Source organism: Protopterus annectens, chromosome 5.part0 (assembly GCF_019279795.1).
Source record: "Protopterus annectens isolate FY-2018-M chromosome 5.part0, PAN1.0, whole genome shotgun sequence".
NCBI lineage: Eukaryota > Metazoa > Chordata > Ceratodontiformes > Protopteridae > Protopterus > Protopterus annectens.
In genome coordinates, this window is record NC_056735.1 from 243,761,393 (window position 1) to 243,787,872 (window position 26,480).

Genomic DNA, 26,480 nt, shown 5'->3' on the forward strand with positions numbered 1-26,480 from the left:
TGTAAGCTTAATGAGTGAATGTATGAACATATGTAGGTTATTTATTTATTTTATTTATTTTGTTTACAGGAAGATGCGACAGGCATTTGAATTTTCCAGTGGGTGCTTGGAGAAATACACCAGATGCATGTCTTTGGATATAAAAGAATAAACATCTAAACAATTCACTATATAGGCCTATTTCATCTGCATTTTACATTTGTACTTTTTGGTATAAATTCTATACCCAAAGATACAAAGGGGTGGACCATGAGCAGATTTGATTGAGTTAAGAAATGGTTGGCAAAATAAAGGTGAATGCTGCATACAGTGTAATGAACATATTTCAATTGCTAGTATGAGACTGGCAGTGCAGAACTACAAGACACAAAACTGCTAGCATGAGAGTGAACTGGAAGCAAATTCAAAATACTGTTAAAACACTTTTATTTAAAAAAAAGAAAAGATTGTAGCTTTCATTTTAACAGTGTATTAAACTTCATCAGACAAGGTTACATCCTGGAAATTAAACTTCCTATACCTTCCTTGAACCTTCATTTGGTTGAATTCCAATTAAGTGTAAAACCAAGTCACACCTATAAAGAATATGCTAACATACATAGGAAACCTAGGGTCCCTATCATGTGTCGAGAATTCAGGGTCGAACCAGAAATTCAGAGCTTGGAGTTCGAGAGAGTTGAAAAATATTAAGGCCATTGAGTCCAAATACTTTCCAGGAAAGAATTTGGTTGGACATTCTCTTGACTTGACATTTTCTCCATTAATAATTAAAAGTTATGGAATGGGTTAAGTGTCGCGATTGTAATGGGCGTTAGGGTTAAGTGCTGACTAAGGTAAATTGCCCGATAGTAGCCGGACTTTAGGGAGGTTAGGCTTTGGGTTAAGGTTAGTGCATAGACAGCTCATTATGTAAGGTTTAGTCTAGGTTTATAAGGTTGTTGGTGTGCTTGCATTGTGTGTGTGTTTGAACAGCAGAATTTTTCCCTAGGGAAAAATTTGCTGTTCAGGACTCAATGTTATCACATTTTAGATCTTCCAAGTTTGAACTTATGGTGAGAAATTTTGGAAGATTCAATTCCGTGATATAGACCCAAAACCTATTGATTATATACAAATACTAAAGGTTCCATGCCTACATACGCTTAATTAACAATAAATTGAATATAATAAAATATATGATAAAAACTGCTCCTTGAACATTTATACTATAATAATATAATAATATTTGTTTAAATAGTAAACCTATTATGTTGAAAATAAATGTATAGATATATAAAATCAAGTTTATCATCCAATTATTGTTGTTCCAAATGCTAGGTGCACATTTAAAAAAATATATATATATATAGATGAAACATATTATAAAAATATTAATTTCAATTAGATAATAATGCTGTAGACACTTTTTCCTTTCAAGTGCCTTTAACTTCAATGTGGGAGATAGAGACTTCTTTCATTTTATATACCTGGTCAGCTGTCTGCCTGCAAATAAATTTGCCATTTAGGTTCACTAATTTCTAAAGTAACCCCTCCATGGTTTATTATCTTAAGAAACATGGTCTATAACCATAAAATTAGAGATTGATGCCCACAAATTTACTACTAATATGCTTTGCTAGAGTATTATTCATGTTATGTCTTTTGATGGCATACACATGCTCATGGAGTCTCTGCTGAAAGTTTCCTCTCCATTTTCCAATATAAAAACATGAACAGGGTGCACATTGCTAAATAAATTACTGCTTTGGAACTACAAGTATATCTATCTTTCAAATAATATGTAGTGTTCCTTACTATGAAACTATTTGTTGCTTAGTTTTATGACACCATGTGCACCCTCCACATAACCATTCCTTGTCTAACTCTTATTCCTCTTCTCTGATTGGTTTAAGTCCTATATTATATATAAATCCTTAACTGTAAATAAAATATGGCCCTTTCCCATAAATAATCTTTGATTGAAATCCTATAATATATATAATAAAATCTATAACTTTACTGTTATAAATATATAATTTGTAAATAAATGTATAAATACCAATTTTTTGAGAAAACTGATAATGCCTTTTCTAAATCATCAGATATAAAATTCAAAGTGCTCCATAATTCTTGTTTTACCAAAAAATATATATAAATTTAAGACAATATGGTAGATTTAATTTTTCAATTCAAATAAATTTCATTCAACCTTTGGGTTTACCTTTCTTCTAACTTTAATACTGGGACTTTACAATTCTTACCATATATTTTGGCACAGAGTCAAGCCTTCAACAAAAATCCTGTTTATTGTTTACTATTTTAATCAACAAAATTGCTGGGTTAAACCCCCATTTCACATTATCTATCTTTTGTAAAAATAAATGATGAAAACTAAAGTGCAGGAAGGAATTTGATAGCAGATGCTTCATGTTAATCTTATTGTCATATCTTTTTATTTTGTAGAGCCAGAGCTCTGAGTTTCTCTAATTTATAGAAACTCCACAGAAAAAACAACAAAATTGGAGGAATGAAGCTAAATAATTAATGTGTTTATCTATCTTCAAATATTATGTAGATGTTTTATAATATTAAATCCTTGTCATCCTGATATTTATTGCTTGTTGTGTTGAGAACCACGTGCTAATTCAAACTGTAAAATTTCCTCTCCTTCTCTGCCATCACTTTGTTGTAAAATTTTAAGTAGGTCCTATTTCCTGTATATACACCTTTACATCTTAGGTAATAATTCTTATATAAAGAGATGTAAATATTAATAAGAACCAACTCTAAAAAATATAAATAAGAAAATGGGTGTCACGACCTAAGTAACGCTCAAGGAGATGTTCCTTGATGTAAGCTAGTCCTATGTCTGCATTTTTGATCAGGTAAATGTCCTCTGGTTATATGGTGACTAATGTGTGCTTAATATCACAAGAAATAGACAATTGACAACACAAAAACCAATTATTGAAATATATGGCTGGGTGACCAACTGGTATTAACTAAGTTCATAAATCAATCTATAACTCATCAAACACTCAACAAGGGTTCTTCTGAACACAAGACATCTCTACACTCACTTTACAAATTGTTTGTTGTTTGTTGAGGATTTTCGAAAATATGGAATTTCTTCTTGTTACAACACCTCTTTTTGATGGAATTTTATTACTATAGTGACTTCAGGAAAGGACCAGGAAGGTTACCTTCTTAACAATATTATAACTAAAGCACTTTTTATTTTCTTGTTTTTTTAAATTCAGGAGGTTTATTATTTGAATTGTTATTTAATGAGTGCTTAAAATTTCTGTAATTTGTTAGTCATTTTTTTTGCCATTAAATTTCTCTAATTCAGTAGATGGTTTTTCCTTTTTGTTTTTATTTATTAATTGCTAGTATTCCTGCATTAAAATCCTATTTAAATTATATTAAAAAAAAAAAATAAAACCTCTTTAGTGTTATCATTAGTTAATTGAATAAATGTCCACAAATTTAAATTATAATTTATAATGTTACACTGTAGGTATAATATATATTAAATAATTATTATTTTAAGCTATGTAATTTAAACTAAGTATAATATTTAGTGCTGATTCTGATGAAGTCTGTATTACAGGGCTTATGATGATTTTAATATCTTAAACCTCTATGTCAATTTATGTTTCTGTGTGGTGATGTCATGTCTATATCTTGACACTAGTGTGTAATTTTGTTCATTATGCTTCTTAAATTTTTTTTTAAAAAACTCCAAATTTTCCAATCTTCTTGGGTGATCCTCTTTTTCCTGTTTTGTTCATCTCATAAGATGGGTGATCATTGTTGGTGCATTGTTATCTATTCTCTTATAGCAAGTATGTACTGAGTTTTCAATACTCTTGTGGATTTTAGGGATACCAAAAATAAGGATATTTATAAGCACAATAAATCCTGGGTTAGTTATAAGGAGTACAAAACATAAAGTCATAATGATGAACTTCAATATTAAAAGTTTGTTTGATGAATCTTAAAATTAAAAGAAACTTTCTTTTCTCTTTTTTTTTGTTTTTTTTTTTATGTATTTTGTGTTTAATTCTTTCGCTTCATACTAGCAGCTTGTGTCTTGTGAAGTTCCTGTACTGCCAGTTCATTTCTTTTCTTAGTTTTTAGTGTTTTGTTTTATTTTATCAATTGCTAGTATATTAACATTAAAAAGGCCTCTGCCTTCAAGGCAAAAAAAAAAATTGGGGTTGTTTCTTAATCCAAACTAGAGATTGGATGAAATGATGTGTGTTTAAAATGAAAGCAATAAGGAAAAATTTAAAGTATTGGCTATAAAAATGGGGGTATTTAATTAGGCAATGTTAAAACATTGTAAAAATCTTTATGTAAAGTTCAAGATGTCTGATGTTTTTAATGACTGGTGATTCATGAGAATTTTTTTTTTATGGTCAATAAATTTTTCTGTGTGGTGTTGATATGTCTGATTCTTCCTACTGCTCCATTTTTTTTTTTTTTTATTTTACATGCACTGTTTATTTTGTAGTTGTCATCATTTCATTTTTATATCATAAATAAGACAAGCAATGCATTTGTTGTGTCAGTGTCATGTGCGATAAATAATTGTCCACAAACCATACAGCTAACATAAAAATAATGTAATGTTTAATTTTGGTTCCAACACACTCCAAAGGAAAATAAAAAGTAAGTCAGTAAGCACACATCACATCCTCCACCATGCTCTAATAAAGGAAAAACTAAATGACAAGCCAACAGTAAGATATAAGAAATTAATGCACCTTCATTATTTTATTTTGATAAGCTAAACATATATGAAAGCTTAATGGCTAAACTGAACAACCACGTGTAGTTGTAATAGGTGTAATTATTGATAAACGGCTTTGCAAATAAAAGCAGTTCAGCAGAGCAACTGGAATCGAGAGGTTAAGGCCGGTGTAACCTGTAGGTTAAGGTGCACTGCCAGAAAAGAGAAAGATGCAGAGGCCTCTGCCTTCACAACAAAATCCAATTTTGGGGCAGTCTCAAAATAGAAACTAGCTGAGCTCTGATGTGAGTGAATAATTGGTGGAAAGCAAAAAAAAAAAATTTAAAGTTATTAAAGTATGGGTGGGGTGAATGGCTTAATGATGTAGCTACACTATGGCTTTCTGAATGTTAAGCATTGAGTGCATTCAGTTTGAAATGACATAGCAAAGATGACGCACATAACATTACAAGCACAACTCAAATCAACAGTCTCTTCATTTCTCACAGTAACATAAAACAAATAAAATAAAAAAAAATAGCAGAAACATGGCATCATGGTCATGGCATTATAACATAAATATAAGAAAAAATGTCACTGTCATGTCAGTGTTCAAAAATCCAAATAAAAATCCAAAAATACAGCACAACGGCTTCAGCTTCATAAAGCTTTAATGTTGACAAAAACACAACAAGAAGGAGAGAGAAGGTAAGGTCAGTAAGCACTTTCACATGGACCCACCCATAGAAGGTAAAGGATGTGGTAAAGGAGGTGACAAATGAACAACATAATAACTTGCGAAAGATTAAGAGACGCTTATGTGATAAACAGGAACACCAATGAAAGATGTTTGGCAGAGTAGAACAGGCACGTATAGTTGCAATAGGTGTAATTATTGCAGCTATATACATGCAAACCAAGTTTTTGTCCATCCTGAGACTCTGAGAGAATTTAAGTTTTCTTGTTCTGCCAATTGTAGTACAAGTAATGTTGTTTATTTGGCCCGTTGCACACAATGCTCCAAGTTTTATGTAAGTAAAACAAATTGGCAGCTAAAAGACAGAATCAGGGTGCACTTGTACTATACACGAACAGAAGATACAAGAAGTGCGCTGGCCAAGCATACCATACAGGCAGGAAAGAAACACACGTTTCAGTTTACTGTGATGGAGGTTATACATTCAGATACAAGGATGAGATCATTAAGAATACCACTGAAAAAGGTGAACATCAATGGATCATACGGTTACAAGCCGATGCAAGTTTTGGGTTAAATGATTCCATCAGTTTGAAACCTTTTCTTAAAGATAGGAAGTTGAAACATTAATTATTTGTTGAATATTCACATATCATATGTATTCATATATATATATTTTTGTACATTCAGTTTTTATTTATATATATATTATATATTTATAACAACATGAGATAGATAGATATACATAATGTTTGTTTTTTGTTATATATATAGTTTTATTTTTTTGCTTTTTTTATTTATTATTTTTTTACTTAGGTTGTAAGTGAAGGGTGTGGATACTAATTGATGGAAGTGATTGCTAAGAGAATTGATTTAATAACTACTAGAACCTGTAGTAGGTTTTTACTTTAAAAAGATGATTAATGTGGGTGAATTTATGACAGTCTGAGGAAGCATGGTGGGTCCATGTGAAAGCACTTACTGACCTACTTAGTATTCTCCTTCCCTGTGTGTTTTTTGTCAACATTAAAGTTTTATCTTGATGAAGCCGTGCTGCTGTATTCATGGATTTTTGCTACAAATAATGGGTTTGCATGCTGTGTCTCATACATTGTTGCAGGATACCATGACTCCTAAAGTGACAGCGGTAATGTAATGCCACCTAGATTCCCACAGGAATGACCGTGAATGACCAGCAAGGATGCACAATACATGGAATGCGATCTGTGCCATAGTCATAGTTTGGGGCATACATGTACACTCTTACTTCTTTGAATACTTTATATAAATGTTTAAAGTTGTGAGATGTACATGTTAATTTGAAAAACAATGAGCCCTGCAATGACATTTTTTTAGATATACTAGTACATAGTTTGATTGCTCATAATTTCCTAGGATGGATATACATTGTTCTTCATATTAATATTTTACCAGTGCTTGCTTCAGACTGAGGATGTCATCTATTCCAAATGAACTGCTTTGGTGTAATTCTAGAAATATGATAACAGATGAACAATCTAAAATTGTAGCTCATAAGAAGTATAAATTGCTCAAGTTATGGATAAAAAGCTATGTACAGTCCAAAGACACATTTACTCTTCCAGGAAGTGTGGGATGACATTGCCAGTACTAACTATTTTCAGGAACAATAAGTGTACAAGCTATAAACACAGTAACTTCCAGTCCACAAGGGGCACTGTATGGAAAGAGTCTCTGAGGTGATCTTTGCCTAACATATAAAGCTATGCCAAACCCTGAGCTGTTGGACATGCTACACCTAAAGAAATCCCAATCCCTCCAAGCTACACACTCTAGGGACCTAAGTGTTGTCATCACAATAAACAGGACATGCTGGAGGGATAGATTCCTGTCCCAGAGACTTCCCATACTCTGGAACAGGCTACCCATCTATGTCAAGTAAAGTTCTTCATTAGCACTCTTCAAGAAAAATCTTGATGAGTGGATGGGAAATAGGAAATACACCCCGGGGATCAATTCTGTGTCTCTGCTCGACAGTGGCACAGGAAAATAACTTTCTTGGGTGGCGTAAGCCAGAGAACCTTGTTGGCTAGGGTTACGTAGGCCCTTGGGCCAATAGCCTAGTACCTACCTATAAACCTATGAACCTATGAACAGTATACCCTATAGCAGTAATGGCACTTTGCAGCAAATGATGGATAAGTTTGAACAAGTGCTGCTAAAATGCTGTAAGCTGCAAGTTGAAAACATGTATTTACTCGAATGTGTTAAAGCCAAACAGGTTTCCCAGGTCTTCGGAACTGGAAGTTTCCAACAGGTTTAATACCAGGCTCTCCCTTGCATTATGAACTAGTAGAACTATTTGACCAGCAGGGTATTAAATTGATTGAAATACTTATGAAGCATAACTAACGGGCTATCGACCATCTGACTGATAAAATGTATAACTAACTGGCTATCGACCATCTGACTGATAAAATGTATAACTAACGGGCTATCGACCATCTGACTGATAAAGCGCCTAAGCTGGACTCGGATATTAAGAAATATTTAGTGTTTGTTTCCAAGCATGCCCGATATAATGACATTTATATTAAAATTGACAAGATTATTGAAAAGATGCAAAAGAGGAACGAGAAAAATATGGAAAAAGACAGGCTTGAGTATTTAGAAGGAAGAGTGTATCCACAGCCAGTTGTAATGCAGGAGAGGTGAGGCCGACCCATTGTGAATGAGGAAACAGGAACAAAGTTTAGAAATATGGGCTGTACAGAAGATGAAATCTGCCCTTTAGAGCAATCTGCACTGAGGAGTTCAGAGCGTTTAAGAAACTGAAGGAACAACTTTCAGACTGCCCTCAGAACAGGAACAACCAACACAGGTGGCAGAACAACACAAGGAGAGGCAACAAATGGAGGAGGAATTAATGTTAATGTCTGATCGACCTGGGAAAACGGTTATTGAAGGAGATGATGGACCTGAAACAATTCTTAATCATGTAGGTGACTTTAAAATCTATAATTACACTTCTAACGTTTATGGGTATGAACATGCTGAACTACTCAGCAAAGGTTACACCTTTGTTCCTACAGTTTGCACCAAAATTGAGATGGTGTTACTTGATCTGAGGCTTTTCATCAGAACACTGTACCTGAAAATGTTTTTAATGGTATAAATATGGAACATGAAATTAATTAGTTGTGTAGTATTTTTAATCCACCCCTTTCTTTACTTCTTGTTGTATTTGAGAAGTTATGTGACTTTGAATTTAGAGAATTTATAGCTAAAAGAGATTGACCAGCCCAATTCAATTTAAATAATTCGGAATTCATGCTACTCAAACAATTATGTCAAGACAAAAAGTCATGAAGTCTGATAAGGGGGGGTGGAGTGGTTATCATGCATAAGATTAATTATATTGGAAAAATGTTTGAATATCTGAATGAAGATGATTTTTATGAAGAAACCATCCCAAATTGTATTCAGATTTTTTTCTTTGTGATATGGCTGAACAGGGGCAGATCAATGAGGACATTTTTGATTTTTTATATGTTGTTTCCTATTGTCCCCACAATATTTGGAATCCCAAAGAGCCATAAAAACTTGTTGACCCCACCAATAAGACCTATTGTAAATGCGAATACTTCTAAAATACATCCTTTAGCAAAATTCATTGATATTAAGTTAAAAAGTTTGTTAGATAGTTACCTGCATTTGTGTCATGACTCATTTTGATTTTTTTTTGTTGAAACTACAAAAAAACACCTTATTCAGAGCCATTAGTGTTTTTCACCGTGGACATGGTTAACTTAATTATTGTTATACCAAATATTCAGGGGTTGGAATGGTTTTGTGAATTTCTAGTGGATTATGGAAAACATGATAATGATGAAGTTTACACTTTGGCAACTCTTATGGAGATGGTGTTGGATTATAACTTTGTGCACATTGATGGCCAGTATTTTCAACAAAAAAGGGAGTGTCAATGGGGGTCACATGTGGCCCCTTGTTTGCTAATATAGTTATGTTACAGTGGGAGAGATATTTTGCCTTCAGCAAATTTGCTCCAATTTTATATAAGTTAATTAGATGTTTTGATTGCCAACAATGATGTTAATAAGAAAACTGTGTCCAATATTTATTGAAAGCCCCATTACTCAAATGCACTATTGCATTATTTTTGTTGTCACCCCCAGCATATTAAGAGGGGGACTGTTAAAGGGCAATTTATCCAATTGAGCAGAATGGTTTCTGAAAACGAACAGTATGAGATAAAAGGGAAAAAACTGGCTGAGATGTTCTATGCAAGGGGGTATCCAGAACATTTAGTGACTAGAACAAGACAGAAAGTGGATGACAAGAGAAGGGGGGATTATTGATACCCCTTCTCAGATCTCCACGGGATCACCCCTTAGAAATTAACAGGAACAATAATAAATACAACAATTAATTGTGCCTTTATAACTACTTATACAGAAGACCATGGCCCTATTGTGGACATTATTATTAAGAAGTGGAACATTTTTCTTGTTTTAGAAACACAGCCAACACCTTGGGGGGGAAGACAACACATTGTTTACAGAACTGGGAGATCAATGAGGGGTTCCTTGAAATGGGAGAATTGTTTTTCAACTAATAAAAGAAATAGCACATTTAAGTGTGTTTTTTGCAAGCAGTGTAAGTTTATTTTGGAACAAGATAAAGTTGTTATAGACAAATACATACTTCATTCCACTGTACGTGTAATTCCATAGGAAATTATTTACACGGCCAAGTGTTTAGACTGCCATAGTTTTTATATTGAAAAAAAACAATGTAAGCTTAATGAGTGAATGTATGAACATATGTAGGTTATTTATTTATTTTATTTATTTTACATTTGTTTACTGGGAAAGTCCGACTTGGAACAAGACAATTTTCAAAACTAGAATGCAAGAGCATGTTAGAGATATTAAAAAAAGAGTATTAACTAGTCCCATTGCTTTACATTTTATGGAGTGCCATAATAGCAATGCTGCATTGTTTGAATGTTGTGTTTTAGAAAATATTTTCATTAAAAAAGGTGATGATAGATTAATTAAAAATATTTTGTTATTCAAAGAAACTATTTATATTTTGAAATATAATACCATGTCGCCTAATGGTCTGAATTTAGAAGTAAATTGGAAAAGTCTATTATAAGCTTTATATTATTAGTATTGTTAGTTTTGTTTTATACTGAATGTTCTCTCTTTAAATGTTATTTAGTTTTCTGATTGATTAATTTATGTAATTATTTAATTAATTGTGATATATATTGTAGTGGGTGTGTGCTTGTAACTTGTGCTCATTAATTTTATCTGTGAACTGGCGTTGTTTTTCAGGCTGTGGCCTTCTTTTTCACTGTTGTTTTTGAATTTTCAGTGGAGGTCCTTGGAGAAATACACCAGATGCATGTCTCTGGATATAAAGAATAAACATCTAAACAATTCACTATATAGGCCTATTTCATCTGCAACACAGCAACACAGATTTGTATTTTTTGGTATAAATTCTATACCCAAAGATACAAGGGGTGGACCATGGGCAGATGTGATTGAGTTAAGGGAAATGATTTGGCAAATAAAGGTGAATGCTGGCATCCCCCCAGGTCTTAATGAACATATTTCAATTGCTAGTATGAACTGGCAGTACACGAACATCACAAGACACAAACTGCTAGCATGAAGTGAGCACAAACAATTCAAATACTGTTAAAAACACTTTTATTTAAAAAAAAAAAGAAAAAAGTTAGCGCTTTCATTTAACAGTGTGTTAAACTTCATCAGACAAAGGTTACATCCTGAAGTCACTTCCTATATACCTTCCTTGAACCTTCATTGGTTAATTCCAATTAAGTGTAAAAACCAAGTCACACCTATAAAGAATATGCTAACATAGATAAAAACCTAGGGTCCCTATCACGTAATCGAAATTCCAGAAGGTCGAACACCAGAAATTCAAACTTGGAAGTTCGAAAGTTGAAAATGTGGAAGCCGTGGAAGTCCAAATACTTTCCCAGGGAAAGAATTTGGTTGGACATTTCTGCGGCTTCGACATTTTCTCCATTGTGGTGCAAAAGTTATGGAATGGGTTAAGTGTGCGATTGTGACGGACGTTGGGGTTAGGGTGCGGCTAAGGTAAGTGCCCGATAGTGACGGACTTTAGGGTTAGGCTTTGGGTTAAGGTTAGTGCATAGACAGCTGCGTATGTAAGGTTTAGTCTAGGTTTATAAGGTTGTTGGTGTGCTTGCATTGTGTGTGTGTTTTTCGGAGCAGCAAATTTTTTCCCTGGGAAAAAATTTGCTGTTCTGAGGTTTCAATGTTATCACATTTCGATCTTCCAAGTTTGAACTTATGGTGTTCGAAATTTTGGAAGTTCAATTACGTGATATAGACCCAAAATCTATTGATTATATACAAATACTAAAGGTTCCATGCCTACATGCCACCAATTAACAATAAATTGAATATAATAAAATATATAGTAAAACTGCTCCTTGAACATTTATACTATAATAATATAATAATATTTGTTTAAATAGTAAACCTATTATGTTGAAAATAAATGTATAGATATAAAATCAAGTTTATCATCCAATTCTTGTTGTTCCAAATAACTCATGCACATTTAAAAAAATATATATATATAGATGAAACATGTTATAAAAATATTAATTTCAATTAGATAATATGCACAGACACTTTTTTCCTTTCAAGTGCCTTTAACTTTAATATTGGGGAGATATAACTTCTTTCATTTATACCTGGTCAGCTGTCTGCCTGCAAATAAATTTGCCATTTAAGTTCACTAATTTCTAAAAGTAACCCCTCCATGGTTTATTATCTTAAGAAACATGGTCTATAGCCATAAAATTAAATTGATGCCCTGCATTGCTACTAATATGCTTTGATAGAGCATTATTCATGTTATGTCTTTTGATGGCATACACATGCTCATAGATTCTCTGTGAAAGTTTCCTCTCCATTTTTCCAATATAAAAACATGAACAGGAGTTGCACATTGCTAAATAAATTACTGCTTTGGAACTACAAGTATATCTATCTTTCAAATAATATGTAGTGTTCCTTACTATGAAACTATTTGTTGCTTGGATTTTATGACACCATGTGCACCCTCCACACTTAACCATTCCTTGTCTAACTCTTATTCCTCTTCTCTGATTGGTTTTAAGTAGGTCTTTAAAATTAGGCCCTTTCCTGTATATAATCCTTGATTTGTCTCCTGTTTGCTGTCTTATATTGGAATCCTCTAATAAGATGGGCCATTTCTTCTCAAAAATGGTTCTTAAAGTATGAGTTTCCTGACTAAACGTAATGACCAATGCTTTTGAGAATTCTGATATAGCCTTTTCATTTTCATCATGGCATCTGGTTAAAGTGCTGGGCTCACTTGCATTTACCTCTATAGGATAGTCAATTGACAACACAGACGTGTCTTTTGCCAATATGGCTTGAAAATGACCATTCAACCTCTTGGTAGTAACTTCCAAAATTAACTCATCTATGAGCTTACAAGGGTAAGCCCTTCTGAGGAACATGGAACACAAGGTGTTACACTCATCAATAAAATTGTTGTGTGTTGGGACCATTCGGGCTGCCCTAATGAGTTGCCCTTTCACAACCGACCTCTTTTGATGGAATGAACGTGAGCTACTAAAGTGCAGGAAGGAATTGGAATATGTTACCTTCCTGAAAATCTTAGCCACATATCTGTTGGTGTTGTCTTTACAGAGGCAGATATCAAGGTAATTTATAGACTGAGTGCTGAAATCCCAAGTAAATTGGAGGAATGATGTAGTCTCATTAATGTGTTTCAAAAATTTCTCTAATTCAGTAGATGGTCCTTTCCATATTAAACATATATCATACTGGAATCGGAGATATAGCTTAATGTGAGAATGGAAAATAGATTGAAACACAAAAATTTCCTCTCCCAGTAAGCCATCACGATGTTAACAAATGCTCCACCACATGGTGATCTCATAGGTACACCTTTACACTGTAGGTAATAATTATTATAAAAAGAGATGTAATTATTACTAAGAACCAACTCTAAAAGATATAAAATAAGAGTGCTGGTGTCACGGGCTATTCTACGCTCAAGGAGCATCTCCTTGACCCACTCTAGTCCTATGTCTTGTGGTATGACGGTGTAAAGATCCTTGACCTCTATGGTGACTAATGTGTCATTAACATCACAAGGAATCTTGTTGACCTGTGCCAAAAAACTCCAAGAATCTTTATAGATCTGGGGGTTCCCTCTCTATTCATTTCTTAAGTTCATAATCTAGATACTGTGCACAAGCTGACATAATGGAATCCCTTCTGTCCACAAGAGGTCTCATTGGAGGGTTTTCAATACTCTTGTGCATTTTAGGGATACCAAAAAATACAGATATTCTGGGTGTTATTACAATAAAGTTTCAAGGAAATGTATACAGGAAGTAACTTCAGGATGTAACCTTTGTCTGATGAAGTTTAACACACTGTTAAACGAAAGCACCAACTTTTTTCTTGTTTTTTTTAAATAAGTGTTTTTTAACATTATTTGAATTGTTCGTTCTCGCTTCATACTAGCGGCTTGTGTCTTGTGAAGTTCCTGTACTGCCAGTTCACTTCTTTTCTTAGATTTTAGTTTTTAGTGTTTTGTTTTATTTTATTAATTGCTAGTATATTAACATTACAATCCTACAAGGTGTAAGGCAAATAAAAAAGTCTAAACTTATTTTAGTGTAGAGATTATTTAATTGAATTAAACAATAATGTTTTAAATTAATATTTATACGAAGTGCTATTCACTATTGGATATGTGGTAGTCATATGATTTTAAGGCAGGAATTTTAAATTGTGTAACATGTTTTTTCAAGGATTCTGATGAAGTCTATGTTACAGGCTGACAAAAGATTTTAATACTGGTTTTAATATGGTCAATAAATTTTTCTGTGTGGTGTTGATATGTCCATATCTTCCTACTGCTTCATTTTTTTTTGTTTTTAACTGCTTATTAAATTTTGTTTTATGTTTGTGACCATTTTCCTGTTTTCTTCTATACCATGACAGCAGTATCATTGTTGTAGTCATGTGATGGGCCGATATTATAGCCCAGTGTGTTATCTACAAGCTACATAAAAGTATGTACTGTTATGGTTCCTACAAGTTCCACTTTCATAATGCACAACTCTGAGTAAGTTATAACCACAATAAATCCTGGGCTCTTCTCCCCTGTCAGTGAAAATATAAAGCGCTAAGTATGAAAAGCAATATTAAAAATATGCACTTGTCTTCTTTTACTTTGCTGAAATTGTCTTATAGGCTAAACATAATTCTTTCCTGGGTCACTCACCTGTATAATTGGTGCCTCATATCCTTGGGCTTCTCTTATAAAGGCAACATAGTTCTGCAACTGGAATCGAGGCAAGTTATCATTAACGTCCTGTAGGTTAAGGTTCACTGCCATGAAAGAGAAAGATGCAGAGGCCTCTGCCTTCACAACTAGCCGCAATTTTGGGGCAGTCTCAAAATCCAAACTAGAGGAGCTCTGAACTGAGATGTCACCTGGTGGAAAGCAAAAGGGAAAAATTTAAAGTTATTCAAGTGAAAAATGGGGGTGAATAATTAGGCAATGTAGCTACACTATGGCTTTCTGAATGTATAGTTACCCATGCGTTCAGTTTTTAATGACTGAGCATTCATGAGAAAAACGGGTATTACAAGCACTGACGCAATCAACAGTTCCTTCATTTCTCACAGATATTAACTATAACACACATAAAATAAAATAAAACAGTGAAAACTGTGTATGCATCAGCTGTCATGGCACCATATTTATAACATAAATAAGAGAAAAAAATGTCACTGTTGTGTCAGTCCATAAAAATCCAAATAAAAATCCACAAATACAGCAGCACGGCTTCAGCTAGATAAAGCTTTAATGTTGACAAAAAACACACAGAGAAGGAGAATACTAAGTAGGTCAGTAAGCACTTTCACATGGACCCACCATGAGAAGGTAAAGGATGTGGTAGGTGACAAACCAACAGTTACATATAAGAATATGCGATCACTTAAGAGACGCTTATGTGATAAAACAGGAACACCAATGAAAGATGTTTGGCAGAGTAGAACAGGCACGTATAGTTGCAATAGGTGTAATTATTGCAGCTATATACATGCAAACCAAGTTTTTGTCCATCCTGAGACTCTGAGAGAATTTAAGTTTTCGTGTTCTGCCAATTGTAGTACAAGTAATGTTGTTTATTTGGCCCGTTGCACACAATGCTCCAAGTTTTATGTAAGTAAAACAAATTGGCAGCTAAAAGACAGAATCAGGGTCCAGTTGTACTATACACGAACAGAAGATACAAGAAGTGCGCTGGCCAAGCATACCATACAGGCAGGAAAGAAACACATGTTTCAGTTTACTGTGATGGAGGTTATACATTCAGATACAAGGATGAGATCATTAAGAATACCACTGAAAAAGGTGAACATCAATGGATCATACGGCTACAAGCCGATGCAAGTTTTGGGTTAAATGATTCCATCAGTTTGAAACCTTTTCTTAAAGATAGGAAGTTGAAACATTAATTATTTGTTGAATATTCACATATCATATGTATTCATTATTATATATTTTTTGTACATTCAGTGTTTATTTTTAATATAGATTATATATTTATAACAACATGAGTAAGATAGATATACATAATAAGTGTTTTTACAGTTGTTTATATAGTCATTTTAAGATGCTTTTAGCTTTATGTATTCAGTTTTTTTACTTAGGTTGTAAGTGAAGGGTGTGGATACTAATTGATGGAAGTGATTGCTAAGAGAATTGATTTAATAACTACTAGAACCTGTAGCAGGTTTTTACTTTAAAAAGATGATTAATGTGGGTGATGTTATGACAGTCTGAGGAAGCATGGTGGGTCCATGTGAAAGCACTTACTGACCTACTTAGTATTCTCCTTCCCTGTGTGTTTTTTGACAACATTAAAGTTTTATCTCGATGAAGCTGTGCTGCTATATTCATGGATTTTTGCTACAAATAATGGGTTTGCATGCTGTGTCTCATACATTGTTGCAGGATACCATGACTCCTAAAGTGACAGCGGTAATGTAATGCCACCTAGATTCCCACAGGAATGACCATGAATGACCAGCAAGGATGGACAATACATGGAATGCGATGTGTGCCATAGTCATAGTTTGGGGCATACATGTACACTCTTACTTCTTTGAATACTTTATATAAATGTTTAAAGTTGTGACATGCACATGTTAATTTGAAAAACAATGAGTCCTGCAATGATTTTTTTTAGATATACTAGTACATAGTTTGATTGCTCATAATTTCCTAGGATGGATATACATTGTTCTTCATATTAATATTTTACCAGTGCTTGCTTCAGACTGAGGATGTCATCTATTCCAAATGAACTGCTTTGGTGTGATTCTAGAAATATGATAACAGATGAACAATCTAAAACTGTAGCTCATAAGCAGTATAAATTGCTCAAGTTATGGATAAAAAACTATGTACAGTCCAAAGACACATTTACTCTTCCAGGAAGTGTGGGATGACATTGCCAGTACTAACTATTTTCAGGAACAATAAGTGTACAAGCTATAAACACAGTAACTTCCAGTCCACAAGGGGCACTGTATGGAAAGAGTCTGATACACCTTCTGATGTAGAAACTTACAACACAGCTACAAAGATATACATCAACATATCCACAGAAATATAAAACTCACGCATCAGCAATGTGAAGTTTTATAGCTTACATCCTCATTGATGTGACATATTATTTATATATATATATATATATATATATATATATATATATATATATATACATACACATAAACATGCACACACACACACTCACACACACATATATATATATATATATATATATATATATATATATATATATATATATATATATAAAATGCTATTTTTTTCCAATATTTCCATGACTACAGAATACAATGTATTAGGATACTATGCTAATGAAGGGACCAAGTACAGTTACAGTTCCCACTGATGGGAACTCAGGTGTATCCACACCTCTCAACCTCTTACAGCAAGAAATTTGAACAAAGGCATAAATAAAAGTGGGACAAAGGCCCAAAAATAGGGATAATTTTTAAATATTACTCTTACAAACTTAGAAAGTTGATAGAATAACAGGTTGTGAATTTGCATTAATTTTTCTGAATGATATGAAGTCTGAAACTCAAATGTATGTCATTATTTTCTAACTTCAATCTGTAATGGTTTACCAGTTATTTGTCAGAAAACCACAAGTATATGAAAAATCGACCAAAAAATTAGGCCAAAATCTGGACATTCAGTGAAAATCTGTACAGTTGAGAGTTATGGGTGCATCACTGTGTTGGGACAGGATAGATGTGCATACGATGTGTTTATGATACATACAAGGATGTGCAGATGAATACCTGTGATATTTTGTATATCTTTCACGTTATTCCAAGGAATGATGGTGGTGCTGCTTAGCTATGTTATGCTACATCAGGAACCAGGCCACTATGTTTCATACATCTCAGCCACAGCTGTACTCCCATAAATCATTGTGTCAACTACACTGTACAGGCTGAGAGTCACATGTTTGTGAGAGGTCCAATGATGTCATTGTTCCACTGTATTCGGCATTCATCAGACCTATCGTCGAGTACAATACCTCCTTTGGTATGTACATAACCAGGCATATCCAATAAATGGAACATCCACTGAGGTTCCTCACTAAAAGAATACAGGGAGGTGTAAGTAACATGTCCTGTGCAGACTGCCTCAATGCCCTATCCCTATATTCTGCTTCTATAGGCTGTTCAGGGGAGATCTACGCCTGGCATACAGGGCATTGTCAGACCCCACTCTGATGGACCTCCTGCATATCCACAAAACAAACAGCACCAGAGCTACCAGCTTTAAAGACTTAAACCTTGCCTGTGACATAAACAGGATCTGCTGGCGGGACAGTTATGAATTCCACAGACTACTCCATCTCTGTAACAGGCTCCCCATCCATGTGAAGCAGAGGTCCTTCCTAATCCAATTCAAGTGCAACTTGGACAATTGGTTAGGGAACAGGAAATTCATCCCTGGTTTGGCACCTATATCTCTAATGGACACAGGCAGCTTGTAATTTTTTCATCTCCCAGGCCCCTGCTTGTAAATGTTTCATCTCAGAAGGCCCTGCTTACACTTATAAAGGGTACCAGAACTTGTTAGAGATTTGGGATGCATGGCTAGGCTTAAAAAGGCCCTTGTGGTTGTTAGCCTAGTAAATAACTTTAAACCTATGAACTTGGACTACATTGTAGAAACTAATCTGAATACCAGGTATTTACCTGTACTCCTCCAGGTACATGACTGTCAATGCTGTTAGACCACTGTGCAGACATCCTTTTATAAACTGCACAGGGCTCATTTACATGTTCCCAGTCATGAGTAATTGTGCACAATGACCAGCAATCCAGATCTTGTTCTTTATACCGCTTCCAGGTTTCACTGAAAAACTCTATTAGTTAAGTAATTTGGCTTTAAGCCATACTGGTCTATATATACTTTAAATGGGAGTTTTTAGCTTCCCCTATGAAGGCCTGTACAATGAAGTACATACATCTGAGTCATTGTAAAATATATGAAAGTATAGGTAAAGTCCTTTGAGATGGCCATTTTTGTCAAATCATTTGCTTTCAGTTCCCTCTTAACTTTCTGCATTCAGTAACCCATGTCATGGGGACATGATAGTACAGTCTGTAACCAACACAACATGTTTCTTTTTTGATTCAGTATGTCTGCTGCACACTGATGATTAAGATGGATAAACTGTATGCCTTGATTACTTGGCCATTGCTTACTGTGCTACAGATTTTCTGGTATCACTGAATTTTCTTCAGGCTGAACCAGCTTGAACAAGTTAGTGGAAATCATGACGTATGTCGTTATGTTCTTTAGATAAGGCTTCATATAGACTCTGGGATAAAGCGCTCCTCAAAGCATTTGTACTTAAGTTCTTTTGATGCTGAATTTAAGTGTATTAACCCAATATACAAGTAATGCAGCAAGATGAAAACAAATGATTACATTGAGGTTGGGTTCTGAATAAATGAAAGCAAGGTGTTTTATTCAAAAAATAATGAAGAGGATAACTGTGACTCTCTTATGACATGTGCAATATCGGGAATGCTTGCATTGACTCTGATGATGCCATTGTTGAATGGTGAAAGCACTTAGTCTGATGTTCTTTATGTGCTGTGATTAAAGTGTTACCTGCATTCGTGGTTCTCACCTGGCGGTGGTCCGATTTTTTTGGATGTTTTTTGGAGTTTCCCCTTGTCTTGGGGTGTTCAACTTTTGATATCGGGAATTAATGTTCTGTCACACAATTATAATAAATATCAGTAAGTGTAATAAAAGCCAGGAGGGCAGTGTCCCCTTTCCAAAAAGAAAGCTGTGCAAGTGCACATGGGCTGCAGGATAGGAAAAACAGGCAGAGAAAAAAATAAATGAAAATAAAATGTAACACTTCCTGTATATTATGAAGAGATTCAGGTTTGTTCAGGATTATATGTCTACCATCCTCATTTCTGGGCATACCCGGGTCTTGGCCTTTGATTTGTATGGCTGGCTTGATCATGTGATTTTATTTGTACCTCCATTTAAATGTGATGAATTTATTAGTTTTACATGCTGATGAAGGGTGGATAGCCCGAAAGCTTCTGATTAAATTTTAGTGAGTCACTTTATACAATGTCAGGCATGGTTCAGTCTTTAACTCTGTGAGTTACGGAGGACTGCGTGAAAGTTGGAACACAAAGGTGAAGTACTGGTTTGGTTGAGGATAAGCTTAGCTTGCATAACCATTTTTTAGTATACTAGGCATGCATCTCTTGGAAGAAGTATATACATATATTTGTCCCAGGAGCTATAAGGGGTGCAACTTTGCCCAGCTACACTTTTTTTGGGTGGTAGGAAGGATGCACAGTCTGCCCTGTCTGTCCATCTTCTAGGGAGTATGACCTCTTTGCTCATTTTGTTTTTGGCAACAACCTTGCCAGGTTTGGCATTATATGCAGTGCACCAGCCAGATGTATGAATACTCCTGTAGTGTTTTTGTCATCTTCGAATCAGTCTGAGTACACAATACCTAAACATGAGGGTTTTATCTCTTTATTTTTCCTTTATGTAGACAACAACTTGCAATTTGGAGCCTTTCCTTACTAGGCTGACTCGGTCTTGTATAAAGGAACTGGACCCAGTCCTCTGCCAGACTATCCTATCTTCTTTTTGTGATGGACTATATTTATCTGTTTTAAGGACACCTTAGCTACTTTTATCCAGAAAAAGGCTGGTTTATATCCTGATTAGCTGAATAACCACAGACCAATCTCTAGCACTACTGTTGGAAATTTTCTTTTTTTCAAAAACATTTTTATTTTGTCTTCATTATAAATATACACAAATGTACATATAACAAATACAATAAAACGATAACAAAACTATTTATAATATCTACATTCATCCATGATAAACAATCATTTTATCCATAAGAAGTTATCAGTATTTGTTCAAAAGGTTTTCCAGTTTTTTCCATGCTATTTTTATGAGTAAGATTATGAGTTCTATAACAAATGGTGTGCAGTTCTTTTTTACAAACAACTTTTGCTAAATTAATAAAACCTTTAAACATCCAATCTTGTTTACCTTTCCAGTTTAAAGTAATAACTTTTCTGACAATTGCAAGAACTGACCAGAGCAACTGAATCTGAGATTTAGGAACTTTGAATAGGATTAATGAGTTAGAAATATGACAGTTATCAGACCATAAAGATTTTGCAAAATATCTGAAGTCTTTCCAGTATTGAACAACATTTCTACATTCAATGAACATGTGAACCTAGTTGGCCTCTACTAATTCATCACATTTCCAACATTTACTTTCACTGTTTTTGAGTATAAGATTTATTTTACGTGGCATATAGAAACTCCTATTTATAAATTTCCATGTATACAATCTTCAATATAATGAAGAAGATGTACCATACGTAGAATTCAATAACAGTTTTTTGGATTTACATAGTAATTTTAAAAATCTGAGTAAGACTTTAGAGTGTCTTCTCTTAGTATCTTATAGAGAGGTGAGATACTTAATTTTTGATTATCTGTCTTTTCAAGACACCTAATAAAAAGCTGAATAAAACTAGGTATAGGTTCAGTCTCCAGGTTGATTAATACTCTCATTTTGTTTTCTAAAAACTGCCATAATGAGTGTATAAACAACCAACTGTCTTGGCTATTATCAGAATTACATAAAAGAAAGTTTAGTGGTTTAATACTCTTATTTTCAATAAACTGATGCCAGAATATCAAGTTATTTTCCTGTAATTTTTGCATCACATTGATGTTGAAAGAATCTAGGCAATCAGGGGAGCATGCTATAGGAAATAGAAGAAATATAAATTGTTTAATGATGTAATTACAATCAATTATATTTTTAAAGTTATTAAATATTTGATTAATGCCATAAGAAAAATGATCAAACTTCTTATTAAATAAACAAAATTCACGTAAAAGCCAATGAACTCTTATTCCATATTGTTCCTTAAACTGATTTTCTATAGTTCTGACATCAGTTATATGAATCTCATGTATTGTTTTCCAGTGAGATATAGAGGTAAGTGTGATCCAATGTAATATTACATTAATTATAAATGATTTGGAATAAAGCTCTAAGATAGGGAATGCTATTCCATTACTGTTCCAAGCACTAATGTGCCATTTATATGCAATCCTACATTTTAATGTGAACCATAAAAATGTAAGTAGCATGGAATCTAATTTTTTAAATAAGTTTTTGGGAGGGGGTAGTATCAATGACTACATATAAAACAAAATTTTAGGTAAAATTATCATTTTAATTAAAGAGAGCCTATCCTCCATTGTAAAGAACATTTTCTTCCATCTTTTGATTAGTTCACTAATGGTGGTTATTAAATTATTGTAGTTTAGTTTAACAGACTCTTTCCATGTACTCTTTATACTGACACCCAAATATTCTAATACATCATTCTCCCAATTAAACGGGCTATTCGCTCTTTGGTTTTTATTGTTCTTTTTTTTAATTAGCAATATTTTGGATTTATTATGATTAAATTTAAGCCCTGAAATTCTTTCAAACTTGCTTAAGGTATTTATAACATCATGCAAAGAACCATCAATATCACCCAACGTTAACAACATATCATCACCAAATAATTCTTAGGACAATAGTCTTTATTAATTTGAAAGCCTTTTACATTTTGCTTGTTTTTGATATATGTAGAAAAAGGTTCCATTGAAAGAGCAAACAATAATGGTGACAAAGGACAACCTTGTCTAGTTCCCTTTAGGATTTCTAGTGGCAAGGATAGACATGATTTGATTTTCACATAAGCTTGTGTCCCACTATAAATTTTCATTACTAAGTTGACAAAATCTGAGGAAAATTCAAAACCAATCAGAATTCTTTGTAGATAAGACCAACTAATAGAATCAAAGGCCTTTTCTATATCTAGGCTGATAATAGTTAGTTGTTTTTTGTATTTGCATACTATGTCTATTAATGATAGTAATTTAATAATGTTATCTTGCATTTTTCTATGAAGAATGAACCCTGTCTGATCATTATGCATTAAATTAGGTAATATTTTCTTTATCCTATTAGCTAATATTGCCATGAACATTTTATAATCAGTGTTTAGTAACAAAACTGGACTATAGGAATCACAAGATTTGGGGTCCTTACCTTGTTTTAATATGTGGGAGATAATTGAGTATTTCCATGATGGGGATGTTATACATTTTTGCTTAACCATAGTAAAGGCACTCATCATTTTCTTTATTGTATATTCAGGAAAAATCTTATATAGTTCAGGAATTATTCCATCCAGTCTTGGAGCTTTATTATATTTTACATTTTTATTTGCTCTTTAACTTCTGTTAGTGTTATTTGTTTATTTAATATGTTATTTTGTTGCATTGAAATCTTAGTAGTTACACTTTCTTGAATAAAAGTATTTAGCACATTATCTGTCTCCAAATGTGGTGTGTTATTATTTATATCTTTACAGTAGTTTTTGAACACTTCTAATATGCCCATTAAGTTAGATGTACTCTTAACTGAACCATCACTTTTATATTTAATCTCATTGATAAGATTTTGTTTGTTTATTTTTTTTTGGATTTTACTGCTATTTTATGTAGATATTTGGGATTTACAGCATAAGACTGTAATTTCAATTTTTTTCAGGTTTATGGCTATCCTTATGATTCAGAACTTCTAAGTATTTTTGATATAACTTAGTAATTTCATTATGTGCTACTTTATAATTTGGTTTTGCATCCATTTTTATCTTGACTGTGTTTTTTTGTAATTCTAAAAGTTCTTTGTCCGACCCTTTCCTTTTTTAAGGTACCAATATTTTATTCTACCATATATATAAACTTTAAAGGTGTCCCATAGTGTAGTATCAGTCACGTCACCATTATCATTTGTTTCCATAAACATGTCTATTTCTTTCATTATCCATTCCATAAAGTCATTTAACTTAGTTATGTAAGCAGAAATTCTCTGTAGAAATCTTAAATCATCTGTATGTGTAGTTAATGTAAAGTTTACAGCATCATCGTCTGAAAGTGGGCAAGTCATTATAGATAAATCACTTATTTTAGAGTATATATTACTTGATACAAAGACCTTATCAATGCTGTGTACCAAACTGATATGAATAGTGAGTATAGAATAAGGAACACTGTTCTCTTAGACCATGCATATCTTTAAGGTTCATCTGATTTGTAAAGTCATTTAACTTCTTGGCTTGAGATGTTAGTTTTATTTTACCATTTTTAGAAGTATCATTGCCTGATAATAGGCAGTTAAAATCACCTGTTGCTATAATTTCCCTTTTTGCATTTAAAGTAATCAGGTCCAGATATTTGTCAACATATTTAGTACTCAGTCCTGGTATCCAGTATGTATTAATCAATGTATAATACTTCCTATTAATTTCCAAAATAACCATGCTTAGCATCCCATCTTTATCTGAAATTGTATCTATAATTCTTGGCATAGTATAAGTATTTTTCCATAGACTAAGAGTGCCCCTTCTCTTAGTCTTAAAACATGAATCAGCCAGAATGGTACAGCCATTGAATGAGTATTTTTGTAGATCTTTTTTTACTAGATGGTTTTCCTGTAAAAGGATGATCTAAGCTTTATGCACTTTGATATATGTAAGCAAACCAGCTCTTTTGACATTATTGTTCAAACCATTAATTCTTCTTCTTCTTTCGGCTTTTCCCAGTTAGGGGTTGCCACAGTGGATCATCTGTCCACTCATGATTGGCAGTGGAGTTTTTGTGGTGTTGAGTTGCCAGCCTGGTGCCCAACCTTCCACAGAAGGCACACACATGAACACACTCACACCTAGGGCCAATTTAGAGTGTCCAATCCACCTACTCCATGTCTTTGGGAAGTGGGAGGAAACCGGAGCACCTGGAGGAAACCCATGCGACCACAGGGAGGACATGCAGACTCCACACAGAAGGCACGCCAGCTGAGAATCAAACCAGAGAACCTCTTGCTGTGAGGCAGCAATGCTAACCGCTGCACCACCATGGCCGCCCATTTTTCAAACCATTAATAGTAATGTACACATTATAGTCAATGGCTTATAAATGTTTATCATTATTGTTCAAACCATTAATATTTAATGACAATCGTTTATAAGCCATTGACTATAATGTGTACATTACTAGTAACTGAAAGACCTTTCTTCTGTGTTGACTTGAAATCTACTGAAAACTTACTTATCATGGATGCATAACATGTATTAAGCACTGCTTTCAAAAACCCAAAACTGTTTACAAACACATACATGAATCAAAGTTTTTGGTTTAGTTAAAAACTTAACTAAGCCAACCATCCACCACCTCTCTAATACCAAATGACACAAAGTGTCCATATCTGCTTAGAATATAGTATAAAAACAAAAAAGAAAAGCATTATGAAAGCTACTAAAGAAATCTGAATCCATGAAATATACATTAGAATGAGAGTGTCCAATATATCTTAAGCTATATGAATATGTCACATATGATAATAGCACCTCTAATACATAGATATGTCAGAAATACATATCAGATCAAAGTATGTATAAACATTCAAAGCTGAAGGTTAAGAAGATTGTCATTATTTCCAAGACTTTTCAAGAAGCATCAGATAATATAGCCATTTTGTCAGTCATCTATCTAACATTTTCATCTAAGGATCTGTTGAATATATATAGAACACTTCTTACAACCTATTATATTTTGCAATTATACACATATTACTTATATATATTAACAATATCTATGTTGATGTCTTTCATCAGAAAGGGGGCAGGAGAGAGAGAAAAAAAGGGGCCTCACAACCCTCTGTTTAGTTACTAAAGGTTTAGTTATATAACATAAGTCTGATGTTAATATGCATAATGGGTTTTCAATGCAGCTCCTAGTTCAACTGATGTCATTTAGTTACTAATAGTGTCACAGAATCTGCAGAATGTATGCATCTATAAGAGAACATAGGTATTTTCAAAGGAGTTAAACACTTTTATCAGAACTAATTATTTACCATTTAAAGTATCTAGTGAAGGATAACAGAATTTCAAGAGAAAATAATTCTAAGTACAACCATTTAACAAGTTCAAAATTCAAATTATGTCATCACTGTTGTTTCCTCAAGCTGCAGCTTTATAAATTTGTTAAAATGTATCTAAATAGGCCCATGCACACCAGAAGTTGTCTCTAGTGAAGAAAAAGCATTTTCGGCAGGAAATTCAGATCTTGAAGCTTTTAGAGTTTACAGAAAGCAAAAAAAAAAAAAAAAAAAAAAAACACTGAATCTGCCTTGTCAGTGCATGTCATGAATCTCCACAATGAAAACAGTCACACAGACCACCAGTTTCCTCACAAAACATCAACATTATGAAA

General features: G+C 33.5%; 1 protein-coding gene across 1 annotated transcript in view; it reads right to left on the reverse strand.

Moving 5' to 3' along the window:
- The window catches only part of DCHS1 (dachsous cadherin-related 1), a 935,819-nt gene that overhangs the window by 64,287 nt on the left and 845,052 nt on the right, over positions 1 to 26,480 (reverse strand). Inside the window, exon 16 of the mRNA XM_044072218.1 lies at positions 14,778 to 14,989. Coding sequence (XP_043928153.1) covers positions 14,778 to 14,989 — 212 coding nt within the window. The remainder of the gene's footprint in view (positions 1 to 14,777; positions 14,990 to 26,480) is intronic.